Consider the following 12,523-nt stretch of genomic DNA (forward strand, 5'->3'; position numbering starts at 1 on the left):
AGTTATTACTTATAAACAATATGTATATGATTTTTTACAATTTCACTAAATATTTAGGGTTTTACAAAGCCCGATTTTAAAAACTCACCTAGGACCCATAATCTCAGAGCCAGCCCTGGGTGGGGTAACTCTAATCTTGTCCTAACTCCCAACTCTGAGTCATCCTTGCACTCCCGATGACTCGGAGTGCAGCACTTCATAATGTGAATAACAAGAGTATCAAAATTGTTTTTATGACAATGAACGTTGATCTACCCATTTATCCTGGAAACCGTTTCAATTCATAAGTTGAACAGAATTGCTAATATTAAGGTCTGTTGTTTCCCTATGTTATTTAGACAATATAATTGAGAAATCTATGAGCTTCCTTTGGCGTGCATTGCTGATAACAAAGTTGCCTTAGCAATCGAATCTTTACTATTACAATTTTTATGGAAGGGTTGCCGTGACCTTGTTCTATCTTGATGACTTTTTAGATGTTGCAAAGTTCTTGAGTTTCTAATTTCACAATCTACATTGTAGAGCTTAAAAGAATTGCTATATTACACTAAGAATTGCAACTAGATAAACAGATTAGAGCATTCCTCTTGAATCACAACGCAAAATTGAGATCATTTTGTAATGTATGATGAACCTACCAGCTACATCATCTACCCGACAATTGACTGAAGCAGAAAAAACAAAAAAACAACTTGAACTGGTTCTATATACATGATGGAAATTTGAGTAGTATACAACGTCTAAATATCCAGGGAGAGAAGCCTCATAAGATTACCATCCTTTGGGGAGTTTGTCTGATCAAAGAGATCATCCAGAAGAGCAGACTGAACTCCACACAAGATGCAACGTTGGCACCGTTGGGAATGACGAAACCAGCACCCTGACAGCAATTATGTGCATGCATCTCAGCTTTTCTCCAAAAGGGCATTCAACTGTCTCTCAAGCATATTAGAGGTCATAGAAAAACTCTGAAGGTATTGAAGGAGGGCAATACTTTTTAGCCACGAACTTGTACTGAAAAAAATAAGTGAATATCCGTCAGATCCTTAAGTCACAATCCAATCATGTAACCTAACCAAAACAAGCTCACTCTTAACACTTCTAACAATCTAAATAGCTAATCATTTGAGAAGAACTTGATACAAGTAGAACCACGCTACTACCTGTAATCTACTTACATAGGTTATTAAGTTCTAAAACTAGCTATAATCATTGGTTCGATATCACCAGAAAAAGATACCATATCAAAAGTTAGTCCTATATGCATCTAGGTGCAAAGTACAATACTGTTGCAGATACTCTAATGGAGAGAGACTAAAAGTACCTTGTGTTGACTGTACTTCTCTCTAATAGCAGGTAAACTAGTGTTATGGCTGTTACATAGAAGACAATGTAGCGCCTGCACGCATTCACGTAATTCAGAAGGCTTGTAGAGTGTGTAATGAGCCAAAGTAATGCTCTGCATCACCAAATTACAAAACCAAAATAAAATCAGTAGTCCGAAAATGCAATAAAATAAGAAGAAGAGGAAGAAGAAGACACATACCCATGGTCTCTTTCCTGGTAACAATATAAATTTCGCCAAAAATATTGCAGAAGCTGCTATTTGTGAAGGTGAATAGCCAAGCATATTATACTCGAGGAGGGATAACTCAGCAACATAGTTAGCGAGGCACTCCAGTTGCAATGATGGAACCTAAAGAGCACAGTTGGTAAAGATAACCGTACTTTAAATATTGAAAGGTAAAACATGTGTTGCTAGCTGTAATTAGGGGAGGTGTTCTATACCTCAGTGTTTCCTTGAGCAGCATGTACGAAACGCCTGTTCAAAGGATCAAGAAATCAGACATGAATACCCAGAGGAAGTCACACATATAAAAACCAGTGACCAAATTCACAAAAGCTAACCATTACCTGAGAAAACATTTAGCTGTTGGGGCCGTCATTTCAAACTTCAAGTAATTCAAAACTGCAGATTCCATTTGAAGAACCTGAAACAATTAAGTTTACATTATTTTTACATTTTAAGAAGGGAAGTTTTACTAAAAGACAATGTATGAAGGAAAACAAATGGTGGTGATTCAACTGTACAAGGATAGAACCCACACCTCTTCCTTGAAGTATGTGTTATCGGTTATATAGCAAAACTCTTCCACCTGTGGTGCACAGATCTCCTCATATTTGCTGAAAAAAAAATTCATACATTACAACCTTTGGTGAAATCACTATAAAAAAAGGATGCATCAATAAGAAAAAACAAACAGTCAAGGAAACAACAACTGAATCTTACGCAGCAATCATCATGCAGGCGACACCAAGCAATTGCAGACGCTGCCTGTTCATCACATTGCCAGAGAGGTATCTGTCAATGTAGTTAACAGTCAAATACAATGTATCCGGTACCAGCCTGTATTCTTCAGAAACCTGTAAGGAGGCAAAAGTTAAAGATTGAGTAATTTGAACATTTAAAGCAGTTCAAGTCTTTCAAGGTTCATGTGGATACCTCAACAAGCCAATCTACCAGTATTGCTCGCATGCTGGCATTGATGTCCTTTTGAACACCATCCATGAAGTCCATCGAAGGTCTTTTCTTGTTCTGTTAGACCCCCAGTGGGTGAAATAACAAGATATTTTGAGTGAGAATGCTACTAATATTCAAGTGATGAAGGTTGTTCAAATAAAAGTTCACATTATATGCTTTTTAACATAATCCACAATATAAAGCTAGTTTATGGACCATGCATGGAATGAGTTCATGTTTCAACTTTTCGAGATTATATTATCTACCAGAATTTAGAACTGCTACCTTTGAAACTGGTACTGATACTGGAACAGATGTACATCTTCTTCCACAACATATTCGACTTAAGTAGTGTGGTCTAACTACAGATTCACATGGTAATCCTTGTGGTGACTCTAGTAGAGGGTTTAACATTACATAAGTGTGTGCAATGTTCGATTAGAAACAGTAACATAGCAATGTAACACTAGTACCGATCCAGAAAATCGTTTCTTACCATCTGAGAATTCTGCATAAGTGAGTTTACTGATTTATATGGTTTAATACTTTAATCTTGTAATCTTTGTTATATGTAATCCCAGAAGGTGCAAACATAGATATATGCTTCTCGTGTTCTGGATCAACATAATAGTTTGGAACTGTGATTATTGATTAAGAATGTGGTAAACGTCAAGACCCCCCAGCAATAAATCTTCTAGATTCAAAAGTACATAACAAGATTCATCAAGAAAAAATAGTACAAGAATGTGCAGAGAAAATACAAACAAATATTCAAACCAAGGTTTTGTCAGACACTATTAATAGATACCAGGTAAAGGTGCATATCACTCACAAATCAGTATCCATAATCCAATGTAGATAGATTCCTATCTATTAAGCCAGAAAAGCATCTAAAACATGAAGAAGAAAACAAAGGTTATACGGTTTCTGAGCAATGCAAATACCAAAAGTGTATCCTATAAGCAAATACCTATATAAGTCCCCCAATTGAGTAATTAAAAATCAAGCAGTATAAGCTAGATCAGAATGTAGTCATTGAAATGAAAGATTTGCACCTCAGATGCACGCAAATGCCTGTAAATGTCGCAAGCAATGGTTGCACACAATTGAGGGTCGTTAAGGTTGCTGTCAAGATCAACAAATTTATCACTTGTTTCCACTTCCATATGCATCTCCCTCTTACAGATATTTCCTGAAAGTGAAACAACAGAGATAAATCAAATAAGATGACAAATGTTAAAAGGACCTCTAGTTCAAAGTGCAAATGATACACCAAATGACCAGATATAGCAGAACATAACAAGTCAAAACAATCAAGGAACGCAAATGATACTTTTGGTTTTGGTTAAGGAAAATGATACCTGGTGCTGCATCTATACGCTCAGAGATGTGGAACTTGTTATTTTCTTTCCTTTCTATTGAAGAAACAGTTGAAGCATCAGCACTGTCTATATATTCAACATCCGGGCTCTTGAAAGAATCACAAGTTGACATAGTTTCGTCCAAAGAAACTGAACCTCCACCTGATCGACTGGGAGAAATATCCATGCTGGACTGGCCAAGAAGGGTAGTAACAGTAGAGGCATGTATACCAAGTATGGGGAGGGAAGTATTATCCTTCCTAGAAGGCGCTGCGCGAGATTTTAAAGCCGAGGATGCAGGTACAGAGTTCTGACGCAATCCTGTTTTACTAGTGCAAGCAGAAAGCCCCTTGGTCGGCTTTGAGAATGTAGCGCCAGGTGCCTTGAGAAGTGACTGGAAGATCCAATGACATAATAAAAAAATGGCATAAAATCTAGAATGAAACAAAGAAGAATAAATTAACTGAAAGCAAAGAGATGTTAAGTAAAGTTATATGCCAATTGGGCAAGAAGAATGTTAAGTAAAATATGTATCTTCATGCTTCATATTCTGCCTTAACATATAGCAGAAGTAGGAGCATAAAAAAATGAAAGTTAATAAACATCTAAACCCTAACTAATAATAAATCCTGGGGTGTATATTGAATAAAGTAAGAGATTATTGATGTTGTTTGAGATGAAGCATCAAGAATTGAACTGCAACACATAAGCAAGCAAGATAGTATAAAATTCCACCTGGTTCCTGCGAGAGGAGGCATTGGTAATGTTAGCGAGGGCCACTCGTTTCTTGGCCTGAAGAGGCGGAATAATGGGTACAAACTTATTATTATTCTCTGACGCAGGCCTCTTTGATGACGAAGAAAGTGATGAACGCCGGTTCTGGGTCGACATTTCTTTGTTTCTTGCTGCTTTCAGAGAGAGAGAGAAGTTGGGGCGTTTCAAGAATGATAAAAGGGTGATCTTTATTGTTTTTCAGAGAGGGAAAGGGGGAGTTTGAAAGAACAGATTACGTGGATTAAAATAATAATAAATGAGTAAGTAGTAAAGCAGGTGATCGTTACTTGTGCATCAGGAGCGTGCAACCCCAAACGCCCCGGTTTGAATTTCGAATTCAAACTATATTATGACATACGGGTATTTTGGATGGGTCATTGACTTTCTTTGTCTTGTACCATACTCTGCATAGTAACGTTGAGATGTGCCAGTCCTATTTCCTGCTTATTGAACTCAACTTTATCACAAATATATTCTTGTCCCACTCCTTTTTTGGCCCAGATTTGCAACTTGCAACTTTGCACTGGACTGCCAGACAAGTTGCATTCACTAGGATCTCTCAATTACTTGATGTAGGCTGTTGTGATAGGGATGAAAACGAACGTTCTTGCTTTCAAACTGCTTAGATTTGGGTCTAGCACATATGAGATATACTGTTTCTGTGGCTTCAAGGCCGTATATAATAAGATATGCACACATCGCCCCAGTGGTTTTGGTAAACTTCTAATTTAGTTCAAAAACTAGACCAGGCTGAACTGGAGGACCAACAGTTTTCCATCCCATCACATACTCCTCTCTTATTTTTGTTCTTACACAGATCACATCTTCAGAACACTGAAATATTACTAGACAAGAGGCCAAAGTCAAGGAATATGTCCAGACTGAGGACACAAGCATAGACACAAAAGTTATCACAATGACTGCTTCTATTCCACCACGACTTTCTCCTGTGCCCCAGTAAGAAGGGCGTCAAGATTTCTTTTGCCTTCTGGCCCCTTAGAATACCATGACGAAACATAGTCCCCATAAGAAACCTCTTGATATCGAGCTGGACAGTCCTCACTAGTAAGCTGGGTAGCAGGAAATATCTTCCTTGACTTTGCAGGGTCGTGGAACGTTGCCACTGACAATCGTGCCTGCTGGGCATTAGTGACAGCTCGATGTTGAGCACTTCTATATTCGCCATTGGTTATAATCTACAGAGAATCAATAAGAATGTTTAGAGAACATTACAAATAACATTTATGTAAGAGAAAAGCAGTGTAATGTAACTGTGCTACTGATAAAGAGAACAACATTACACGAGAAAAAGCAATATGAATCATTGTATATAATACACGAAGAGATGTCATTGCAAAATGCGAATTCACATTGTCAGCGAACAATTGCTTAAGGTGATTCATATACTTCACAAATACTTGGTATTGTTGTATTGAGAAAACAAATCGTAAGTTCCTAAGGTGCATTTAAACCTGTAAGAAATTCTTCTCGAAACATTTTTTTTTTTTTTTTTTATTGTCGTAACTCGTAACAATGTAAAGAAAAATCAAGGAGTTCCATAAGAGGATTGGGTCAGGAAAGGTAACCTAGTCCAATACAGAAAATTTCTTGTGAAAGTATGGTTGTCACTTGAAGCACTCACCAAATTCACAACTAACTAACTTGCTGAATTACATCAGAAAACCAAAACGAGTGGGTTGTCTGTTAGCACCCTCTCTAGTTGAAACTTAATTCACCGTGCGAGTCCTTGGGGGATGTGGCAACACTAGTTTTTTAAAAGCAGTGCCAAGAACCAAAAATGTCCTATTGATTCTAACTATGATACAAAACTACATCTATACCAATTTTCAGTCATCCACTAAGTTGCTGAATAAACATCAGAAAACCAAAAAGACTGGGTTATCTGTTAGCACCCTCTCTAGCTTAAACTTGATTGGCCATGCCAGTCATTCTGGTTTTCTGAAGGCAGCACCATCCTATTGCAAGAACCAAAAATGCCCTATAGTTTCTAACTCTGCTACGGAAGTACACCTACACCAATTTTCAATCATCCCATAAAAGGCTTTAAAATCTGGAGTAGGGTTATCTGGAGAACGGCCAGCCAACCAGTTCCTTGAAGTTGAACTTAGGATCAAAACCGTTTGACTTGGAACAGGTAAAAACCAAATTCCGGTGTAACTAATTACATAAATGAAGTTGTTGAAAACTTGAATTTTCTCAATCGCTATGACCTTTTAGTACCCTCGTCGCCTCTTCATCGTAAAAGAGCACTCTAAAGATGTTTGACGTTTTTAGGTTGTTCTTCAAATACAAGAGATAGCTGTTTCTATCACACAAATATATCAACTCAAAGACACCTCTTTAACTGACATAGCATCAGTTTCAAGCTAGGAGCAATGCTCTACGATTTATATTAAACTTCTCAGGTTTGAGTTGGTGTTGTCAGCCTCTACCTCTTAGACTTCCAAACCTTCAACTTGTATATACTGAACTTCATTTTAATCTTATCCTACCTAGTTGTATCATTTCTACTCCCAACACCCTCATCACACACTGCTACACTACAGTCAAAATCGTTCTCATTTGCCCAGCACTCTGCTCCAAAAATCCAAGTTGGTTTTACTCTCTTGTAAAACTTGAATTTTCAGACCTCGGCATCCAACATCCAGCTCTAATTCTGTCATCAGTATATTGCATGATCTCTCCATACCTGTTTTAACTTTTAAACTAGGTTACATGGACACGCCATATTTTGAAAAAAAATCCATGTCGGACACATATTGCATGTAATTTACCTCGAATTTTGATATTTTGCCGTGTCCAACAATTCGTATCCGTGTCCGATACGGACACACCTACCCGTGTCAATGTAACCTAGCTTTTAAATGAATATGGTATCGAGATCCTACAATTATACTGTGATTCAAGATATGCAGAGAGGAAAATGAGGTGGAAACTAATACTATAGGACACTCCATCTTGCCAGATTTGAAGATTCCATCTTATTTCTTAAATAGTGATACACTTGCACTTTTGTCAACTTTTTAGATTCACTAGGCCTTAATGATCAAATCATAGGACTTTCTAGCATGAAACAGTGGACTAGGCAGTAGGCTTTCTTGCAAAATTACAAGAATGACAACAGTAATGAGTATTCTAGACTTCTAAAGAGGAGGAAAATTAACAATAATGATGAGAAAATCACAGAGTTCCTAGAGGGGTAGGGGAGGAGAGTAATTTGTGAATCAGTCACTAAGAAATATTGGACACATCATGCATGAGTTTTTATTTCTCATTGTATATTTGTCAACATGGACTGATGCGGAGCAAGATGATAACAGGGTGCTTCAGAAAATAAAGCCAGTGAATTAGTCAATATGCACGAAAGGGTGATAATGTTGCTTCTTGAATCTTAAAAATTCACAAATAACTAGCATGCTGAATGTGTACATCAGTAAACCAAAAGACTCAGTTGTCTGGGGCAGCCCTCTAGCCGAAACTTGACATCCTAAACTTGACATTCCTTATGTATGTGGCATTTCTGCTTTTCTACATCCTAAACCAATAGTGTGCCTCCTGATACTAATTTTGATGCAATATCGCATCCACATGTATCTTGAATCACCCCATATAGGACCGGAAAAATCTCGACCACAGTTTATCTAGAGCAACAGTTATATGAAGTTAACCTAGGGTCAGAACCCTATGACACGTTAAGAAGAAAAACTTACTGGGGTAATCCACAATCTAACTCATTAGTCCTTACATAATTGAAATTATTGAAAACTGAAATTGCTTGAATCTTATGGCCATTTAATACGGTATTACCTCATCACCTCCACATTCTGAAAGAACACTCTGGAGATTGTTTAATATTTTCAGGTTGTGTTTCACACAAGATAGCTGTTTTTAGCACATGGAAATATTAACTAAGATGCACCTCTATAGTTAACATAGCCTTGGTTTCAAGCTAGGAGCAGTACTCTAGGATTCATTTTCCCCTACAACTTCTGCATTCTTTCTAAATGGAGCCCTTGGTTGTGAATATCGTACACTATCAACCCATTTTTATAATTCCAAATGTTATATCATCTTGGGGGATATCTGCTACAGACCTACACTAATTTCTAATTCCATCCCTCCAAGTTGTACTGCTTTCACCATCTCAACACCATCGTCACTAATCAACTGAAGTCAGTTAACACATTTATGGTTGCCTTACACTAAACTACATAGATCCCACTTAGACCTACACTCTTATGACAAGGTTGTAAAGCTTACACTTCCCACCTCAAGTTCCACAATCAAGTTCTATTGTTATGGTCAATATCTTACTTGTGATCCCATTGTTATCCTTTTTAATTTGCAGAAACGTATTTAGCATGAGATAGTAGCACTAAATTTGAATGACATAAATGGTATTCTTGGTCATGAACCAGTGGACTAGGCTTTCTAGCAAACTTTCAATATTGACAAAACTAATATTGAGTATTCCATACTTTTAACTAAGGGGGGAAATAATAATGAGAAAAATCACCTCAGTTTGATCAGCCAGAATGACAACAATGGCATCAGAAATCGGTTGAGCAGTGATCCATTCACCGTCTTTCAAAACCTGAAGACCGCCAACATTGTCTTGTATCAAAAGCGTAATAGCTCCAAAATCAGAATGAGATTGCAAACCAAGAGTGAGGTCAGGTTGTGGGCAAGGTGGATAGTAGCTGATAGTGATATTCTGATAAACCTCTCCAATAGCATCTTTAATAAATGAAGTTGGTAAACCCAAGCTTTGTGAAATCAAACTCATCAGTTTCAAAGCAAGAACATTCATTTCATCACTATACTCCATCACAACACCCCTACATACACAAAAACAAAAACAAAAACTCAGTCTCTATTTCTATTTCTATCAAAGAAACTTGCAAACTAACTGCTGAATATAATTAGACAAGTACCTGTAAGAAAAGGGGGAGTGAGGCCAGTTGTTAGGATTACGACGAGAAAGAGGAAGAGTGTGGTGATCAAAATAATCCCTCCAGTCCAACACGCTGTCCTCTTTATCCACCAGCATTCGACTACCGTAACCTTGAGAGGCAGCAGAGTTAGGATTGCAAGAGTAGTTGAGTTTGTCTTCCATGGGATAGTCGTTGAAGAAGGAGAGACCCACTTTCCTGATGGCGTCAAGTAAATGTTTGGGTACTCCATGGTTGGTGAGTTGAAATGCTCCCCAGTGTTTGCAAACGCGGGAGAGGTGTTGAAGTTCCAAGTTGGAGAGATCGATGATGGGGATGCTGATGTTGGAATTTGAGGTGTGATGTTTAGCTGCTGGGGCGATTGTGTTGGGGTTGTATGTATTGGGGTGGGACACTCTTGGTCGTCTCTGCTATGCTTTGTACTCTTGTTCTTTTTTTCACGCCTTCTTCTTCCATGAATGAGAATATAATAAATATGTTATTATGCGATGAGGGATTATTAATCACAGAATAATAGTATTGAGGTACGAGAATATAGATGAAAATAAAAAGGCAACAATTAACACTCGGGAGAACGGGAAGATTGGATGAGTGCGAAAAATGCTATATGATTCACTTTTGAGTTTTCAAGTTAAAAAAATAAACAAACAAACTTTATTCACTCTCTTTGTTTTTCGAAATTCATTATCTTTATTTTAATTTTTTTATTCAAGTGGAAATTTTATTGATAAGAGTTTTATAAATAATTATGAGAAGCGTGCTAATTATTATTATTATTTTTTAAACATTGTTATATACTTGATATATTCGCCCACACAAAATGGTGCTACTCGTTATGTTTCTTGCTCATCCATATTTTATAAATTTTTACATAAATCGTATATAAAGATATAGATATAATAGAAACAATTTTATGAATAATTGTCCATTTAATCTCACGTATGATTATTTTGATTTTATAAGATTTGGTTAAATCTTTGTTTTATAATCAATTTGTGTTTATGTCCTAAAGTGTATGGTATATTGAGTTATTACTTTGATCAATGTGGAAAAAATCTTTAATCTTTATTGATCTTTTGCGAAAAGCAACATATGTTGCACTATCTAATATTTTTGTGGATACACATTTGTGAGTAAGGCTTAATGTTATATAACTTTAACTATTGCTAATGGTCATAATGAAATATGACACAAATTTAGGGTGGAATTCATAATATATTTCCAAAAATTAAAAGTCAACCTGTTTGGCAACTTTTTATGCACTGGAATAGAAACCTCAAATCCCCAAAATCAAATAAGGGCAGAAACTTGAGATTTCCATATATTCAAGAATTTTAACTACTTGAAATTGTAAATTTTTGAATTATATTTTCAATTATAATTCCAACTAAAACTTCCAAACACACCCTAAATGTTTCCACCATCTCAATATACATGCAATCATACAGCTCCAAAACGAGTTGTTTATACATAGAGAAGATATGCAATAATATAAAAATATAAATTTTTGTTTTGGCACCCATTTTAATATAATTGTTTAGGCTATGTTTGGCATAAGAATAATCTGTAATAGATAACTTTGCTTATGAAAACTAATACATTAGATTTGATGTATAAACAACACAAAATTAGTAGGGAAGCTGTTTGGTCTCACTTATGTTATCAATAAAAATAAAAACCGAAGTTTTGAGGGAAATTTAATACATATCCAAAATTGTGCCCATGTTTCAACAATCAACAATCAATCATCTCACAAAAATAAACAACGTCTTCATTCTCTTTTCAGATATTCTTTCAAGCAATACATCATAAAACTGATTCATATAGTATGAAATTCTTCTTCAAACCTATAAACACAAAAGCCTTAATATTACTTTAACCCAAAATGTTTTTGATTGATCCCAATAGATTATAAAAGTGCTTGAAAATGAGAGTAAACTACTTGGGGTGGAAGGATCATTTTGATTTTGATTTTACTTTGTCTTTGATATATATATATATATAGCCCGGCTCCTAAAATGATTTTAAATAAGGACCTTAAATAAGTACTAAATCTAAAACACCCACAATTTCACTTACAAAATGATTTAAAATTTAATATTTTATGTATATGATATACTAATCATAAATAACATCTCTATAAAAATTAAACTCGTTTGATATCCTCTAACTTATATAAAATAGTTTTCCACTTTTGAAAATATATATAAAGGTCCATAAATGTATAATTTTTATAATCATTTTATGTCAATGTTAAAAATTGTCAAACGAGTTGAATTTTTGTATAACTGTTATTTATGGTTAATATATCATATGCACAAAATATTATGTTATAAATCATTTTGTAGGTGAAGTTGTTGGTGTTTTAAATTCGGTATTTATTTAAGGTCCTTGTTTAAGGTCTTTTTAGGAGACGGGCTATATATATATATATATATAAAGTGGATGCGTTGCGGATGAGAGCTTACTTGATAATAGGATGGAGGCTGAAAAGAAGCTTGATGCTCATCGTGGGAAATTGGGAGAAGAGGAGACTAATTTTTTGTGAACGAAGACAAAACTATTTTTTTCCTTTTTCGTTGATATATGTTTTATTGTTTTGTCTTTGTGCCTTCTAACTAAACAAGGAGATCGTAATCCCATGCTCCCACATATATAGATACTAATATCCACCTTTTTGTGGTTTCACCAGCAACTATATTAACATGAATAGTGTGCCCTAACCCACGAATAGGATCTGCTATTCGTGCTACCAAACAGAGCCTAATGGTGTGTATTGTGATGTGAAAATAAGTCGGGTTTCAAATTAGGATTTGCATTATATCTGTTGGCTTCACCAATCTTTGTTGGATTGAGGTAATATAACACACTAATCAATTAAAGTATTGGTCTAT

General features: G+C 35.8%; 2 protein-coding genes across 2 annotated transcripts; both read right to left on the reverse strand.

The window, feature by feature from the left end:
• Positions 1–587: 587 nt before the first annotated feature.
• On the reverse strand, positions 588–4,925 carry LOC147474201 (cyclin-A1-4-like). Its single transcript, XM_086586529.1, has 11 exons — positions 4,618–4,925; positions 3,883–4,276; positions 3,577–3,713; positions 2,504–2,596; positions 2,291–2,424; positions 2,109–2,184; positions 1,915–1,991; positions 1,789–1,822; positions 1,547–1,696; positions 1,325–1,459; positions 588–1,014 (listed from the first exon to the last, which is right to left on the reverse strand). Exons 1-11 carry the CDS (start codon positions 4,771–4,773, stop codon positions 949–951), a joined length of 1,452 nt encoding a protein of 483 aa, XP_086442655.1. The 5' UTR covers positions 4,774–4,925; the 3' UTR covers positions 588–948.
• Positions 4,926–5,366: 441 nt separating this feature from the next.
• On the reverse strand, positions 5,367–10,205 carry LOC147474202 (2-oxoglutarate (2OG) and Fe(II)-dependent oxygenase superfamily protein). The gene is made up of 3 exons (XM_086586530.1): positions 9,612–10,205; positions 9,194–9,515; positions 5,367–5,852 (listed from the first exon to the last, which is right to left on the reverse strand). Exons 1-3 carry the CDS (start codon positions 9,791–9,793, stop codon positions 5,583–5,585), a joined length of 774 nt encoding a protein of 257 aa, XP_086442656.1. The 5' UTR covers positions 9,794–10,205; the 3' UTR covers positions 5,367–5,582.
• Between the last annotated feature and the right edge of the window lie 2,318 nt (positions 10,206–12,523).

Source organism: Coptis chinensis, unplaced genomic scaffold (assembly GCF_015680905.1).
Source record: "Coptis chinensis isolate HL-2020 unplaced genomic scaffold, ASM1568090v1 utg1247_pilon_pilon, whole genome shotgun sequence".
NCBI classification, from domain to species: Eukaryota; Viridiplantae; Streptophyta; class Magnoliopsida; order Ranunculales; family Ranunculaceae; genus Coptis; species Coptis chinensis.